General features: G+C 36.2%; 1 protein-coding gene across 6 annotated transcripts in view; it reads left to right on the forward strand.

Moving 5' to 3' along the window:
• The window catches only part of CCDC138 (coiled-coil domain containing 138), a 139,805-nt gene continuing 122,794 nt past the window's right edge, over nucleotides 1–17,011 (forward strand). For 2 of the 6 annotated variants that reach the window (XM_032419466.1, XM_032419468.1), the window contains exons 1-6: nucleotides 1–161; nucleotides 1,307–1,364; nucleotides 3,237–3,357; nucleotides 5,248–5,375; nucleotides 8,724–8,911; nucleotides 15,385–15,543. In XM_032419466.1, the coding sequence (XP_032275357.1) occupies nucleotides 69–161; nucleotides 1,307–1,364; nucleotides 3,237–3,357; nucleotides 5,248–5,375; nucleotides 8,724–8,911; nucleotides 15,385–15,543 (747 nt within the window). In that variant the 5' untranslated portion in view covers nucleotides 1–68. The remainder of the gene's footprint in view (nucleotides 162–1,306; nucleotides 1,365–3,236; nucleotides 3,358–5,247; nucleotides 5,376–8,723; nucleotides 8,912–15,384; nucleotides 15,544–17,011) is intronic. The other 4 variants (XM_032419467.1, XM_032419469.1, XM_032419470.1 and 1 more) reach the window with 4 other exon arrangements.

The raw sequence follows: 17,011 nt of genomic DNA on the forward strand, positions 1-17,011 counted from the left end.
CCCTGCGCGCCCCGTCGCCGTGTGTTTGAAAGCTGTTCGCAGGGTGACAACGGTGGCCTCGGCGCGCTATGGAGCCGAGGCTAGTGAAGCCGCCCGGGCAGGATTTGGTAGTGGAACGTCTCAAAAGCCGCTACGGACTAGGGGGTAGCCACTTCGCCGAGGTGAGGCCTCGCCCTTCACCTCGACCCGTCCCTGTGTCCGCGGGCCGGTTCCTGCAGGTGTGAAGCAGCCCGCCCGGCAGCTGCGCCCAAAGCCTCGGAGCCGGGGTGCGCAGGGCACTCGGGCGGGGAGCCACTCTCTGGGCCTCGAGCCGCTCGGCCGGCAACAGGGTTAGCGAAAGGTAGCCGGAGGAGAAGTCATTTGTGGCCGCAGATGCTCCCTATGTGGGAAAAACAAATTTTCTATCAGAAAAATTCCTTCACCATAAGCTCTTGAAGGTTTATGATGTATCAGACATGGTGGTATGGCACTTTAATTTACAGTGACTCGTGTGGAGTTCAAAAAGCAATTTTAATTCCTTTAAAAACCTTCCTATTTGGAAACAATTCCAAACTTAAAGTTGCAAGAATAATACAAAGAACTCTTGAATACTTCGTTTGGACTCACCACCAGTTGTTAACATTTTGCCACATTTGCGTTACTATTATCTTCCTAGTTTTGACTTTCCATACACACATTGTCCCCCTGAACTATTGAAGGGTAACTTGCAGGCACTGTGATACTACCCCCAAATATAAATACTTTAGTGTATTTTCTAGGAATAAGCATATTCTCTTAAATACCCCCAGTAATGAATTAAGGAGACTTACCATTTATACAATAATATGTAATGTATGGTTCATTTTCAAATTTCACCAATTATCTCAATAATGTCCTTTGTAAAATTTTTTTTCCTGGTGCAGATACAATCTAAAAATGAGCATTGCATTTGGTTTTCGCTTCTGTTTTTTCTGGAACAGGTTCTTAACTCTTTGCCTTCTATAGTGTTGATATTTTTGAAGACTATAGGACAGCTGAGTTTCTCTGGTAAATACACCTCATGATTAGATAGATACTGGTTTTTGCATTTTTGGCAGGAGTGATGTATGCGTTGCTCCTGTTCATTAGGAGACCTGTGATGTTGCTTTGTCCCATTATTGGTGATACTAACTTTTGACTACTTGGTTAAGGTAGTGTCTATCAGATTTGTCCACTCTAACCTTTGTAATTATCCCTTGTACTTAATACATAATTTGTGGGGAACTCTTTTGAGACTGTAGGTTGATTATTAATATATAAATTAAATATGTCTTTTTTTTTTTTTAAGTATGATTTTTCAAATTTTGATCAGGCTAAATGGAAGAGAAGATTGCTAACCTCCCCAGGTAAGCTGATGGAGTATTTTGTATATTTGGGGGTTTTAACAAATTTAATTTGAGAAAAAACATTTAAAAAAAAATGTTTAGGCTTAAGACTAAGTGCCAGATATCTTGTGATACTAAGCTTTTTTCATTTGGGTAATGAACTAATAGTAATCAAGATTTTGGGGGGGGTAAATGTGTAAGATGTCTTTAAAATCAAATTGAATTTTTGGTGTTTCAGTTACAACATTTTTGCCTTTAAAAATGTTAAAAATTAAACAGTATATTAGGTAAAGAAAACTATTTTTTTGAGGCATAAACTTTTCCAAGTTACAGGGGTAATAATTGTTGCACTGGAAGAATTTATCAAATGTACTCGATAAAGATAATTATATTGTGAGATTGGGTGGGTTGGAACATTATGTGGTAATCTGGAACTAACATATATAGCTAATTAACCATTAGTCTTTTGATTTGTTGGTACTTCTTCAGTGTTGTTTTTACTAGTAAGTATAATCACCGAATTTTGGGGTGATAGCAGAAACCGTATCTTTAAAAGTTTATCAGATGGTAGATTAGAGAATTTCTTTTTTTTTCCAAGTTTATTTCATTTTGAAATTTTGTAAACACTCTTCCGAAACATTCCTTCAGTATGAAAAAAACCCAGTTATTACTGAGTCTAGTATCTTAAAAATATCTTAAAATTATATTTTAGTTTTGAAATTTGCCCTAAAATTTCCAGCTTTTTAAAATACAACTAAAAAGTATAGCTCATTTACTTTCTGATGGGGTAAAAATGCGTGTTAGACAAGGGTGCATACATTTCAAAGACATGGATGGAACTATAGGGTATTATGCTAAGCGAAATAAGCCAGTCAAAGACAAATACCATATGATTTCACTCATATGTGGAATTTAAGAAACAAAACAGATGAACATAGGGGAAGGAAAGGAAAAATAAGATGAAATCAGAGAGGGAGACAAACCAGAGACTCTTAGCTCTGGGGAACAAACTGAGGGTTGCTGGAGGGGAGGTGAGTAGGGGGAAGGTATAATTCGGTGATGGGCATTAAGGAGCGCACTTGATGTAATGAGCACTGAGTGTTATATGCAACTGACGAATCACTAAATTCTACCTCTGAAACTAGTTTTTAAAAAATCAGGTAATTCCAAAAAAGTTTTAAAAAATATTTCTAAATTTCTTATCAGAGAAGCTCTCTCTGCCTTTTATTCAATTTAGATATAGGCCAGTAGTCTGTTAAATGTTTAGTGTTTAGGGGCACCTGGGTGTTGCATTCAGTTAAGTGTCTGACTCTTTGGTTTTGGTTCAGGTCGGGATCTCAGGGTTGTGAGATCAAGCCCTGTGTTGGGCTCCATGCTTAGTGCAGAGTCTGCTTGAGATTCTCTCTCCCTTTCTCTCTGCCCCTCCTATTCGTGCTCTCTCTCTCTCTAATAAAAAAAAATGTTTAGTGTTTAAAATTATAAAATAAGATGTTTAATATTTGAGGACTGATGAAATATAATGATTAGGTAGGAATAAGCCTGGATTCTGAATTTTAATCTTTCCATTTGCTGGTTCTGTTACTTGGATAACTTCATATAACTTCTCTGGTCCTTAGACTTCACATCATTAGAATAGGGTTAAAGGCACCTATTCTGCTTACTTCATAGTAAGCTAGTTGTTGCTAAGATCAAATAAAGTAATAAATGAAAGAGCATTTTGAAATCAGTAAAGTGCTATATAAATACAAAATTTGATGCCTGTTTTTTGAAGTTTGCATTACAGAGACATACAGATAAGAAATCATTAGGTAATTTTGCTGCCTTACCTTTAGAAGCCTAGAATGAAATTAGTATCTGATTTTAGTAATCTCTGCTATTTTTTTTTGTTAACAGATGATTTGGGTATCTTCTCATCTGGAGATAAAGTGGGTTCATCATTAAGATGTTATTCTGATGAAAGAAAGCATTGCACAACACCACTTTGTAGTTCATTCAAACACTTAAATGTGAATTGGTAAAGTACCTTGAATCCTTAGTATTGCTCTCCCTTGGGTATCTAAAAAACTGAGATTAAAGTGTGGATTGTTTATGTCTTTGCTTTTTTCTGAGAGGAAGTACAAGCAGTCTGGAGCCTGCTGAATGGTTGGAGAGACTGATTTATTAATTTTTACTGAGACTCTCTGTGATAAAAGCATAAGCCTAGCATTATGTTTGGTGGTATAATGGAAAGTTATTTACACAGTATGAAAGGTGAACAGTTATTTTTATGGTTATTCATCCAGGACCCAAATGAAGACCCTGCTCCCCCCCCCTTTTTTTTAAAGAGCTAGGATACAGATGAATGCGGGTTTGTTAGACAGTGATATTTAACTCAGTATCCATTGTGTGTCTTCTAGTGTGGTAAGCTATATTTTAGGTAGAGAGAGAGATTGAAGAAATCAGTCTAGGGGGATGCTAACTACAAATGTGCAGAGTGCTGGGCTGTGAGTGGGTGAAACCAATATAAAAACAGTGGAAGCTAAGGTGAAATAAAGTTCTGAATTAGATACAATTAAATGCCATAAATATGTGGCAGAAGGAGGTGCTGTGGGTATCAAGAAGGGTAAATGTTTTGGAATAATGTTAAACCGTAAAGATGTATACATATACAAAATGAAATGTTGAGATAATCATGGGGAGAAGAAAAGCTAACTGTGCCAAAAATATATGTAAATTATTCATGTAATTGATATTTGGGAGCTTGAGTTTTTTATATAATTGCCTCATTTTCTACTTAAATGATTTAATTCATGTAAAGCACTTAGAACAGTGCTTAATACATAGAAAAGCATTCAAATGTGCTATTATCATTGTTATACTATTTCATTTGGCATTCACAAAGTAGCTTTGTTGATATGGATTTAAGATTTGGACATGAGGTAGATTGAATATAGAGTAAGGAAAGTAAAAGTTATTTTGAGATAATTATGAATTTCTGGAAATTATTTTCTTATATTTAATTAATAGTTTTATCATTTTTTGTTATCATAAATGATCTGGGTATAATTTCAAGTTATAACTTGAAACTTTTGAACTATGAAAGTTTTTGTAACATTAGGCAGTTTTTTCCATAATCTCTAGTTATGATCTAATCTGGAATTATAGTGCTGTCCAGCATAGTAGCCACAGGGCACAGGAGGCTATTGAGTACGTGAAATATAAGTAAGAAATAATACACCGGATTTCAAAGATGGATAAAAGAATGCAAAATATCTTAATAATTTTTTAATACTGATTATATATTAAAATAATCTTTTAGATATACTGGGTTAAATACTGTTAAAATATTTAACATTGTTAAAATTTTGTGTTTTTATGTTTTTAATACAGCTACTAGAGAATTTTAAATTGCCTTATGTGACTTGAATTATATTCCTTTGAGCAGCACTGCTCTAGAAATTTCAACTTTGAGATCATCTTTTTGGAGAGAACACCTGAGATTCTAGTTCTGTTTTACCTTTTACTAGTTAACGTCATGTGTCAGTTATTTAAATTCTTTAGGTTTCAGTTTCTTCCTGTTAAATGTTAGTTCTTTTAGCTAAAATTATAGCTAACAGGACCTGTTATATCTACCTCACAGAAGTATTAGGAATCAAAAGAAAGAGTTTGGCAGTTGTAGAGCGTTCTACAGGTATATGTCATTTTAAATTAAGCCCATTGGATTATGTAGAAAGGTACCTGTGGTGACTTTTTAGGATCAGTGACTTACTTTTCACATTTTGTTTTCCATTTTCAAAAATGTTTACTTGTTAAATTTTTTTCAATTGTTATGCTGTTAATATTTGAAAAGCAGTTTTATCTTTTTAAAAGGCTATAGAAAACTTCCAGAATGCTGTGATAGGTTTTTTTTGTTTTTTTTTTTAAGCCTAGATGATGAACTGGATTCTTTTCAAGATTTGAAGCAACGAGAAAAAAAAGAAGAGTTAATTGAGAATGATCATAGAATTAGTACCTCCAAAATAACCAAACAGTCTTTTAAAGACATAGGAAAAGGTAAAAGAGATAATCATTTTAGAATAGTTACTTAAAAAGATGCTTTGTCTCAGGGCATCTGGCTGGCTCAGTAGGTAGAACACATGACTCTTGATCTCAGGGTTATAAGTTTGAGCCCCACATTGGGTGTAGAGATTATTTAAAAATAAAATCTTTTTTTTTTTTTTTTAAGTAGCTTTGTCAAGTAGAGCACATAAAGCTTATCCCATAGTAATAACACTGGCCCTCAGGTGTCTGTGTATTTCTGTGTTCTGCATTTTTGTAAGCCATGAGAGAGTAACTGTGCTTATTATTAACTAAAGGAGAAGAGAAAAATAAACTTCATTATTTTCCAGTAGTATTCCTATGCTCTCAAAATTATCAAAATAAGTTAGTAATCAATTGAATACTTTTTATAATTTCTTCATATTTTTTCATATCAGTATTTGTTTAGCAAGTCACTAAATACTGTGGTAGATTTGAGTAATCCTTTAATATTTTAAGACAGTACTCCAGATTACTTAAGGTATAGCTTCTTCAGGCACTTCTTTAATAACTTTCTGTGCATGTGGCTGGCATGTCATAGTTTTGTCAGCATTTCAAGGAAAGAGGCAACCAGAAATGGCTTCCTCTTGGCTGCAAGACTTTGAGAACAGTGTTGCCCCTTTGATAGCCTTTGTGCATCTCTTCTGGGCATATGTTGTCTGCACACAACACACGCTCATTTCTCCCTTCCCACTCTCCTTCATCCTTTTCCTAGTCATCTCAGCATTTGAGGAAAGTGAAAAGAAATTCTGCCTGGACTTGTGTTTCTGGCTACATGGTGGATTTTCCCACTGAAAAACAATTGAAAATACAGGATAATGTAAAAAAAAAAAGTTGAATGTATTTAAGAGTTGACATAATTAAGGAATATTTAAGCTACGGATTGTGAGATGGGAACCTAGAGAGACAAGCAAAGCAGTGAAAGTGTCTTTCACTTCAGGGGCACCTGGGTGGCTCAGTCTATTGAGCATCTGACTTTCAATTTCAGCTAGGGTTGTGATCTCAGGGTCCTGAGATCAAGCTCAGTATAGGGCTCTGTGCTCCACTGGAGTCACCTGGGATTCTTTCTCCCTCTCCCTCTGCCCCTCCTCCCCCTCCTGCACGCAATAAATTAAAATAAATTAAATAAATAAATAAATAAATAAATAAAATCTTCTAAAAAATGAAACTGTCTTTCACTTTAAGGGGATTTGCTAAACTGAGTGAAGTGAAACTTTTTTTGTTTTTTTTAAGATTTATTTGTTTATTAGAGAGTGCACCCGCTTGCATGCACATTTGGGGAAGGGGGAACAGAGGGAGAGGGAAAAAGAATCCCAAGTTGACTCCCTGTGGAGTGCGGAGCCCCACATGGGGCTTGATCTCACTACTCTGAGATCATGATCTATGCTGAAATCAAGAGTTGTTGCTTAACAGACTGAGCCATCGAGGCGCCCTAAAACTTTTTTCTTTGTTAAAAATTCGTGTTATTTTTTATTTTGACTCCCTAAGGTCTGTCCAAGATGGGGAATACAATAGGAGACCCCTTTCTTAAAGCTAGGATTCCCAGGAAGGCTAATGCAAGTTAAAACCACTTTCAGTACTAACAGAAAATAAATTCTGGCAATACAGTGTTGGCAGAGAAGTGAAGCAAGAGGAACTTGCTCATCATTGCTTTTGGGAGAGTAAATTAATATAACCACTTTGGCAAGCAGTTTGATATCACTGGCACAGTTGAACCTGCACATGTCCCTTATGATCCAACAATGTTGCTGTTAGTCATATACCCTGGAGAAACTCTTGAACATGTGTACCAGCAGCCACATGCAAGACTGTGGAGCACCTGTGTAGACAAAGAGCTCAAATACCCACCTGTAGTAGAATGTTGGCTTATAAAAATATAAAATAGGATAAAGTAGTGAAGATTTGTGAACCCGATTCAGTCATTAATACAAGAACATATTTAAAGGAGGTTATAGAAATTACATAATTACATCATTATATAGATTACAGACATTATATAAGGTTTAAAACCAGGCAGAATGAGGTCTTAATTTTTTTTTACCCAGATACTAAAAACTTTTAAAAAATAAAGCAATGATTAATGCTATATTTGGGTTAGTGGTTAATTTGGTTTAGAGGAGAGAAGAGAATGTAATCAGGGGTTTCTGAGGTAACTTTACATTTATTTCTTGGCCTAGGCAGTTAATACATGAGTGTTTTCATGCACTTTTAAATCCATTTTGAGGGGCACCTGGGTGGCTCAGTTGTTAAGCGTCTGCCTTCGGCTCAGGTTGTGATCCCAGGGTCCTGGGATCGAGCCCCGCATTGGGCTCCCTGCTCAGCAGGAAGCCTGCTTGTCCCTCTCCTACTCCCCCTGCTTGTGTTCCCTCTCTCACTGTCTCTCTGTCAAATAAATAAAAATAAAAATCTTTAAAATCCATTTTGAAATAATTTCAGACTTACGGAAAAATTGCCATAAGAGCATAGAGAATTTCTGTAAGGCCTTCACACAGATTTTCTACATTTTAACATTTTACCACATTTGCTATGTAATTGTTTCTGCATATAATACTGATGACTTTAAAAAAAAATTTTTTTTATTTAAATTCAATTTAGTTAACATATAGTGTATTACTAGTTTCAAGGGTAGAATTTAGTGATTCATTGGTTGCCTGTAACACCCAGTGCTCATTACATCAAGTGCCCTCCTTAATGCCCATCACTCAGTTATCCCTTTCCCTCACCCACATCCCCTCCAGCAACCCTCAGTTTGTTACCTAGAGTTAAGAGTCTCTTATGGTTTGCCTCCCTCTGTTTTTATCTTATTTTATTTTTCCTTTTCTTCCCCTATGTTCATCTGTTTTGTTTCTTAAATTCCACATATGAGTGAAATCATATGGTATTTGTTTTTGACTGGCTTATTTCGCTTAGCATAATACCCTATAGTTCCATCCATGTCATCGCAAATGGCAAGATTTCATTCTTTTTGATGGCTGAGTAATATTCCACTGTATTTATATACCACATCTTCTTTATCCACTCATCTGTAGATGGACATCTGGGCTCTTTCCACATTTTGGCTATTGTGGACATTGCTCTTATAAACATTGAGGTGTATGTGTCCCTTCGAATCACTGTTTTTGTATCCTCTGGATAAATACCTAGTAGTGCAGTTGCTGGGTCATAGGGTAGTTCTATTTTTAACTTTTTGAGGAACCTCCATACTGTTTTTAATACTGGAGACTTTTAACAATACTTTAAATTCATACTTAAAGTAACTCTTCCTGAAGAGTACTCTGAGAATACTTAAAACTGTAATAATTTATAATTAAATTTCTTTTGTAGCAGTTGCCCAGCCAACTAATGTGACATCAAATTCAAGAAATTGGACTGAATGTTGTAGTAATGTAAGTGACTCCCCTCTGAGACGTGTCAGCTGTTCGACATCTAAAGCACCAAAGAAGCAGAGAATACTTCCACATCAGATTAATCAGATCTATGAGGAATTGTTTCAAATACATCAGAAACTGCAGGTAAGAACTAAAAATTGAGAATTCAGATATATTTATGTTCTAAGCACTAAACATATATAAAATTTGAATACAGAGTATTTCATTTTAATTATTTTAGCTAAGCATGTCGAGATAAAGTCAAAAGGGAACAAACAAATTTATTATAATTATTGAAGGGAAAAATTTATAGCTGATGGAAAAAAATAAATGATATTTTTAGGTACAGGCATATTTCTTAGATTTCAGACTGTTTTGTGTTTTGTGTTTATTTCTATCCCATCCTTGCTTAAGAAATAAAACAAAATCTGCTGGTAACGTGTACTTTTTTTTTCTTTAAGTTTGTTTTTTTTAGTAATCTCTACACCCAACGTGGGGCTCAAACTCACAACCCTGAGTCACATTCTCCTCCAACTGAGCCAGCCAAGTGCCCTTAAAGTGTGCTTTTTGAAGTAGTGTTCCTGATTCATTGTTTTAAATACGTATATGTAAGACGTTCTCTTGTCAGTTCTCACCAAAATTCGATTCAGAACATTGGTCTTTATCTTCTTTGGGATTTTTTTGTTTCTAAAGGATGTACTTCATGTATTTATCAAGTGTCCACTAGGTGGGAGTACAGAAGGGAGCAAAGGTATGTGTAATACCCAGTTCCAGACCAAAATTGTTCTAGTTGGAATTCTGCTATATTTGTATACAAGGAAATAAACGTTTTTAAAAAACCAGTATCTTAAAAAAACCTCCAATATCTCCATTTTGTCTGAATAATTCAGATTATAATTACCATAGCATTTCAGAAAAAGATTATTTTGGCCTAAAATCACTGGAGAACAGTTCAGGAAGAGACATAACTTGGTACTTGACTGAGGTAAAATTTAAAGAGAAGAGGAGTGGAAGGGCATTCCAGGTGGCAAGAGTTGGGGGTGGGAGGTCTTTGGAAAGGAGTGATTTGTCAGACTGAACTTACCAGCCTGGGGAAAGAACACTCAGGCTGGCTACAACAGGTTTTTAAGCAAATGAGTGACAGAGTAATAGTGCATTGGGAAGATTTCTTTGCTAATACTTTATGAGATAAAAAAGAATAAGCAAAGTTGTAAAGATATATCATTTACTGCAAACACAATAAAGACATATTTTTTTGAAAATGAAGTGCAGTGGATTAATCTTGTTTAATCTGTAGTCAAATCTAACTTAAAAAATTTTTTTTAGTCTTCTATTGTGTTGGTCATCATTAAGTATATACATTTTGTCAAATTTTGCAATTTCATTCATTCAGCATATGTTTGAACACTTGTTAATATGCCTTTGCATGCTTAGTGTTGAATATATAGAAGAAGATAAAATATATATGGTTCTTGCCACACATAGCTTATTAGAGTCAATTGTGAGTACTCATATAGTTATAATTTTATAAATTTAAGTGAATAATTCAGGTATAATATGAAACCTGATTAGGATAGATTGGTAAGGTTTTCTGAGAAAGTATCATTTAACTTATACCCTGGAGGAAGAGTAGGGGATTAGCCCTACTAGACTGTGATGGTCTAGTTAGAGAAGCCCCGGAAGCATGATGATATATTCATTCAAGGAAAATGTAGTAAGTAAATGAGGATTTTTAGAGCAGGGGAGTTGCTTAATCTAATATATGCCCTTTTTTTCCCCTAAAGATTTTATTTATTTATTTGTTTATTTATTTATTTATTAATTATTTGACAGAGAGAGAGAGACTGCAAGAGCAGGAACACAAGCAGAGGGGGAGTGGGAGAGGGAAAAGCAGGCTTCCTGTAGAGCAGGGAGCCTGATGTGGGGCTCGATCCCAGGACCCTGGGATCATGACCTGAGCCGAAGGCAGACTGAACCACCCAGTTTAATGACTGAGCCACCCAGGTGCCCCAATCTAATGTGTGCTTAAATCAGTGGGTTGGAGGGGCATAGGTATGGAAGTTGGGAGACCGGGTAGGATATCCTACTGTAATAGTGCAGGTGAGAGGTGATGGTAACTTGGACTGGGTGGTGGCAGAGAAGTGGAATTGAATAGATTTGAGATTGCTTTTGGAGGTAAAATGGGCTAGACTTGGTGTGATGAGTTCGATGTGGTATAGGGAGAATAGGTGTCTAGGATAATTTCCACATTTCTGGTTTGTACAACTTGGAAGAATGAATATAGGGGAGAAAGATCAAGATTTTAGTTTGGAATGGATTAGGTTTGAGACTTTAATGGAGACCTCATGTAAGTAGATGTATCAGCTTGGCGTTTAGAACATACGTCTTGGATGGGCATCTAAATTGGGAGTCATTTACATATAGATAATTAAAGCTGTCACCAGTAGGTGAGATCTAGAGAGAGGGCAGAGTGTGAAGAGATGTGGTATCCTGATGGTGTCTTGGGTTAGAATGAGGGCCTTAGGGATAAAGAGAAGTGGATGGATTCTAAACATTTTTAAAAGATGGATCCAGTAGGTCTTGGAGATTGTTTTGATGTGGGAGGTGTGCAGTAGGGTTTTAGTCAAAGATGAAATGCAGGTTTATTCTTTTGGGTGTTGGATAAATGATTCTACTTTTTGCTGAGATAGGGAACAAAACTGGAGGGAGAGAAGATTGTTTTTTTGAAATATATAACTTTTATTTTTGTGTAGGAAATAATTCCTTTATCATGAATATTATCTTTTCATTTGCAGTATTTTTTTAGGTAACAGTGTTTTGGTTTTTAAAAGTTTATAAAATATTTATGACATACAGGAAAACATAGGTAATATTATAGTATCAACTGTATACCCATTGCCCATATTGCATAATGCTAACATTTTATTAATAATTCTGTTTGATATTTTTAAAGGAAATAAATGTTTCAATTAGAGTTGAAACAGCCTTCCTCCATCCCATAACCTCTTCCTTTTCCCAAGGATTCAGCACTCCCTTGAAATTAGTGTGGATCCATTATGTCCTGTTTTAACACTTTTATATATTCATATATATGTATTGTTTTGAATGTTTTAAAATATTACATAAGTAATGACATACTGTGAATTTCTTTTTGCAACTTCCTTGCTTCATTCTTTGTTATATTTTTGAGATTTATATGTTTGGAAAATGTAGTTCTAGTTCATTCATTTTTACTGCCTCTAAATAAACCACTATTTTTTTCTTTTTTTTTTTAGGATTTTATTTATTTATTTGAGAGAGAGAGAGTGCATGACAGGGGTGGGAGGGCAGAGGGGGAGGGAGAAGCAGCCTCCCTCAGCAGGGAGCCTGATACAGGGCTTGATCCCAGGACCCTGGGATCATGACCTGAGCTGAAAGCAGACTCTTAACTGACTGAGCCACCCAGGCATCCCTATTTATTTATTTCTATATAAATATACAGGATGGAGTTTATATTTTACAAACAGCTCTGTTTAAGTGTCCTTAACCTGTAAGAAGTAGTAGTAGCAGGTTGCTACCAAATTATTGTCCCAAGTTACCGTGCCTATTTACGTTCCCATCAGCAACATCCTGGAGTTGTCTTTCCCCCATAATATGATAGCTATCTCACTGATGTTGTAGTTTGCATTTTTTGCCTTTGAGTGTTAAATCCATTAAGATGATTCTGAGTTTAGACAGTAATGATAAGACCATATTTTTAAGCGAACCAGGATAGTAATCTATAGGTGCATACCCAAGACTTTGAGCAAACAGACCAGTTTCTTTTATATCAAATCTGAATGTTGAAAGTATATGAGATGACAACCCTGTGTCCAGGAGTTAAGTTTCAATTCTCTAGAATTCTAGGGTTCTTTGTTAAACAATATAAGCATGATAGTAGAACTTTCTGGCTTTCATCATATGCTGAGATAAGAGAATTCCAGCAAGTTTTTGTTAACAGTTGACCAGTGGTGGGGAATCTGTTAATGATTGCATTAGAATTCATTTCTTTCAAGGCTGTGTATATCTGCCTCAGGAATTGCTGGCACTGAGATGGGTGAAGGCAGGTGTCTTGCTGCTTTTTCAGAGTAGAGGCTTGGTCCCATACAGAAACCTTCCACATTCAGAAATGATGGTCAGAAGAAAGGTCTACTGAATCTTTTCTTTTTTTTTTAGGTTTTTATTTTAATTCCAGTTAGTTAACATAGTGTTATATTAGTTTCAGGTGTACAATATAGTGATTCAACACTTCCATACATCTTGAGCCATCTCCAAAAAAGGGAAAATGTGATGTATCTTCACAGTGGCCTGCTGAGCACTGAAGGAAATAGTGAACCTGCATCATATAGTTCCAGAACTAGGAAGTGCAAGATCAAGGCTCTGGCAGATTCATTGTCTATTGGAAGCCCACTTTCTGGTTCATAGACAGCCATCTTTTTGCTGTGTCATCAATGTTGGAAGGGCCTCTTTTTAATTTTTTTAAAGTGTACTGTTATTTTTAGAATATTTGAAGAGTTATGCTACCATCATCACAGCCAATTTCAGAGTATTTTCATTATCCCAATAAGAAACCCCCTACTTATTAGATATCTCTCCTCATTAACCTCCCACCCCACCTATCTCCCCTCAGCCCTAGGCAACTATCAGTCTATTTTCTGGCTATAGATTAGCTTATTCTGGACTTTTCATATAAATGGAATCATACGTAGTATGTGTGAAATGTCTGGCTTCTCTCACTTAGCATGATATTTTCAAGGTTCATCCATGTTGCAGCATGTATCAGAATTTTATTCCTTTTTATAACTGAATAATCCATTATATAGATATACCACATTTTCCTTTTTTTCCATCAGTTGATGGACATGTGGGTTTCCACTTTTTGGCTATTATGACTAATGCTGCTATGAACACTCATGTTTAAGTTTTGTTTGGACATATACTTTCATTTCTTTTTGGTGTATATGAAGGAGTGGAATTGCTGGGTCATATGGTAGCTCTTTGTTTAACTTTGAGGAATTTTTAAGACCGTTTTCCAATATGACTGCACCATTTTACATTCACACCAATAGCGTACGAGGGTTCCAGTTCCTTCACGTCATTGACAACATTTGTTGTCTGTCTTTTTGATTCTTGCCATCCTAGTGGGTGTGAAGTGACACCTCATTGTGGTTTTGACTTGCATGTCCCTGATGGCTAGTTGAATTCAGTTTGGACATGTTTATTTTGTGCTAGCTGAAAGCATACAGGTGAGGATATTCAGTAGGAAGTTTGGACTTGAGTTTGGAGCTTAGGAGAAAGAGCTGAGCAATTGTAGGTTGGGATCAGTTAGCATATACACGGTAATTTAGCCATTGAGTGGAGGGAAGTAAGCAGAGAGAATGAGAAGATGTGAAGGGAAGTGACTTAATCCCAAATCCTGAGGAACATTAGTAGTTAAATGACAGTAAAGGAAGCAGAGCCCGCAAAGGATGTTGAGAAGCTGTGGCCAGAGAGTGAGGTGGAAAACCAAGAGAATGTGGTGTCATGGAGTCCAAAGAAAGATTATTTTAAGTTGGAAGAAAGGGCCTATTGTATAAAATGCTGTTGAGAGACTCAATAAAATTAGGACTGAAAGTGACCTTCAGATGTAGTAGGAGGATGCTGGCGGAGGCCAGAATGAAGTAAATTGAGGAGTGATTGGGAAATAAAGAGGGCTCAGCAGGTGTAGACAAAGTGTTAAAGAATTTTGTGAAAGGGAGGCACTTAGTGGGTGTGGTCAAGAGCAACTCCCATTTCAGATGAGATTGGAGATTTTAAAAATATTAGAGGGATTTCAGCACAGCAGTGTCCAAAGAAGGCAGAAGACAATGAGATCCTGAGTCTGCCTTTGTAATGGGGGGGAAGGAGAGACCTGTGTGTCTTGAGGGCAGGAGGTTGGTGTTTCCTTCTGCTGTCTTCTATTTTTCCTGTGAAGTTAGAGACCGAGGCTGTCTGCACAGAATCATGTAGGAGGTGAGGTGTTCAAAATAAAGAATGGAGAAGGTTTGAAATATAGGCACTGTGGAGAGTAGGAGACAGAGAACGAACCATGAAAATAAAAAACACTTTCTGGACTGCATTGAGAATCTGGTAGAGGTTCCCTGAATTTACAATAGTACAACTTTTTCTGGTGTGTTTTCTCCATTGGTATCGAGCAGTGTGGCATTGGGGTTAGTGCTAATAATGCAGGGCTGGGGTCTTTTAGCCCAAGTGAAGGATAGGGAGGGGAGGGGGTGGAGAGTATAGGGAAAAGAACAGACGGTGAAGTTGAAGTGGAGCATGGAATTGAAGCTGGGTAGGGGATTATTCCACATAGTACAGATGCATTTTGGACCCCAAATTCTCTAGAGTCCTCATAGTGGAATCTCACTATGGTGTCACGTCATTTTGCAACAAGATAGAATTTCTGTGTAAGCTTACTTGCTGTGGTAGTCTAGCTGTTACTGTAATCCAGATTTTACTTATACACATGTAGTCCTAAACACCATTTGATTAAGCTACAACCTCAGTAAATAAAACGTAATTTGTAGAATTTGTGAATGTATTTTCTAAAAACACTTGAATCTGACATTTTAATACAGTGTGAAACTGCAGCACAACAGGAGTTTGCTGAAGAACTTCAAAAGCGGGAATGTTTTTTAGTTGAAAGAGAACAACTACTTTTCAGACATGAAACTGCTTTGAGTAAAATTAAAGGTGTCGAAGAAGAGGTTCTTACAAGATTTCAGATTATAAAGGAGGTAACTATATAGCTTTTGATTTCAGAGTAATGTGATTTCTGTTTTTCTTAATTTAGATTCACTAGTTATTAGCATTTTGCCACATTTGCTTAATTTCTTCACTACTCCCCCTTCCCCCCACATAGTTTTACCTGGACCATTTGAAACTAACTTGCAAAAATCATGACTCAGCACCCCTAAATACTTCTTTAGTATTATCAGTGCTTAATTTTAGGACTTTGTGTCTCCTAAGCATAAGGATATTTGCCACATCGTTATCATATTAGGAAATTAATGCTAATTCAATAATTTAACTTAATATACTGTCTGCATTCACTTTCCCAACTGGGTCTTAAGATTTTTTTTTTAAGATTTTATTTATTTATTTGAGAAAGTGTGCGTGCCAAGTGTGAGCGGGAGAGGGAGAGGCAGAGACTCTCAAGCTGACTCCCCGCTGAGCATGGAGCCTGCCATAGCGATTGAGCTGAAACTGAGAGTCAGGTTCTTAACCGACTGAGCCACCCAGGTGCCCCATTGTCCTGAAATCTTTTATTGCTTGTTTTATTTTCTGATCAAGTAACTAGATAGAATTCATGCATTATACTTGATATTTATATCTTTTTGGTTTCTTTGAATCTAGTGCAGTCAACCATTTTTTGTGAGACTTTTCTTTGAAGATTCCAGGCCAGCAGTTTTATGGAGTATGTCATATTCTGGATTTGCTTGATTGTTTCCTAAGGATTTTTTCAGGTTGAATATTTTTATCAAGGACATTTTCTAGGTGGTAGGGTATATTTTGTTTCATATCAACAGATACATTACTATATGTGTAATTTACATAGAGTAAATTTCATTCTGTTTTGAAAAATGCATATAGTCTTATAATCACCACCATAATCCCAATAAAGAATAATTTTAGCACCCCAAAAGTTACCTTATACTCCTTTGTAGTTATCCCTCCCTGCCCCTAGTACCCCCGCACCCTGCTAGTAGCCACTGACCTATTTTCTGTCCCTGTACTTCTGCCTTTTCCCAGAATGTCATGTAAATAGAATCATGATTTTTTTTTTTTTTTGTCTGGTTTTCAGCAGCCATTTAATTATGAGGTATCTCCACATGCTTTTCTTTGAGTTTATCCTGTTTGGGGTTCACTGAACATCTTGGCTTTGTAAATTAATGTCTTTCACCAAATTTGGGACGTTTTCAACCACTATTTCTTCACTTATTTTTTATGTTTCAGTGCTTTCTCCTCCTTCTGTGTCTCCAGTGATTCATATGTTAGGTCTTTTGCTGTTACACCACAGACTGCTGAGGCTTTGCTCCTTTTTCCTTATCTGTTTCTTCTGTGTTCTTCAGATTTGTTAATGTCTGTTATTTACCATTAAGTTCATTGTTTCTTCTTTCATTTCCATGTTGCTACTGGGATCATCTAGTGAATTTTTTATTTCTGATATTTTAATGTTCTAAAATTGCTAATTATGTTCTTTTA

Source organism: Phoca vitulina, unplaced genomic scaffold (genome assembly GCF_004348235.1).
Source record: "Phoca vitulina isolate PV1807 unplaced genomic scaffold, GSC_HSeal_1.0 scaffold22, whole genome shotgun sequence".
Classification (NCBI taxonomy): domain Eukaryota; kingdom Metazoa; phylum Chordata; class Mammalia; order Carnivora; family Phocidae; genus Phoca; species Phoca vitulina.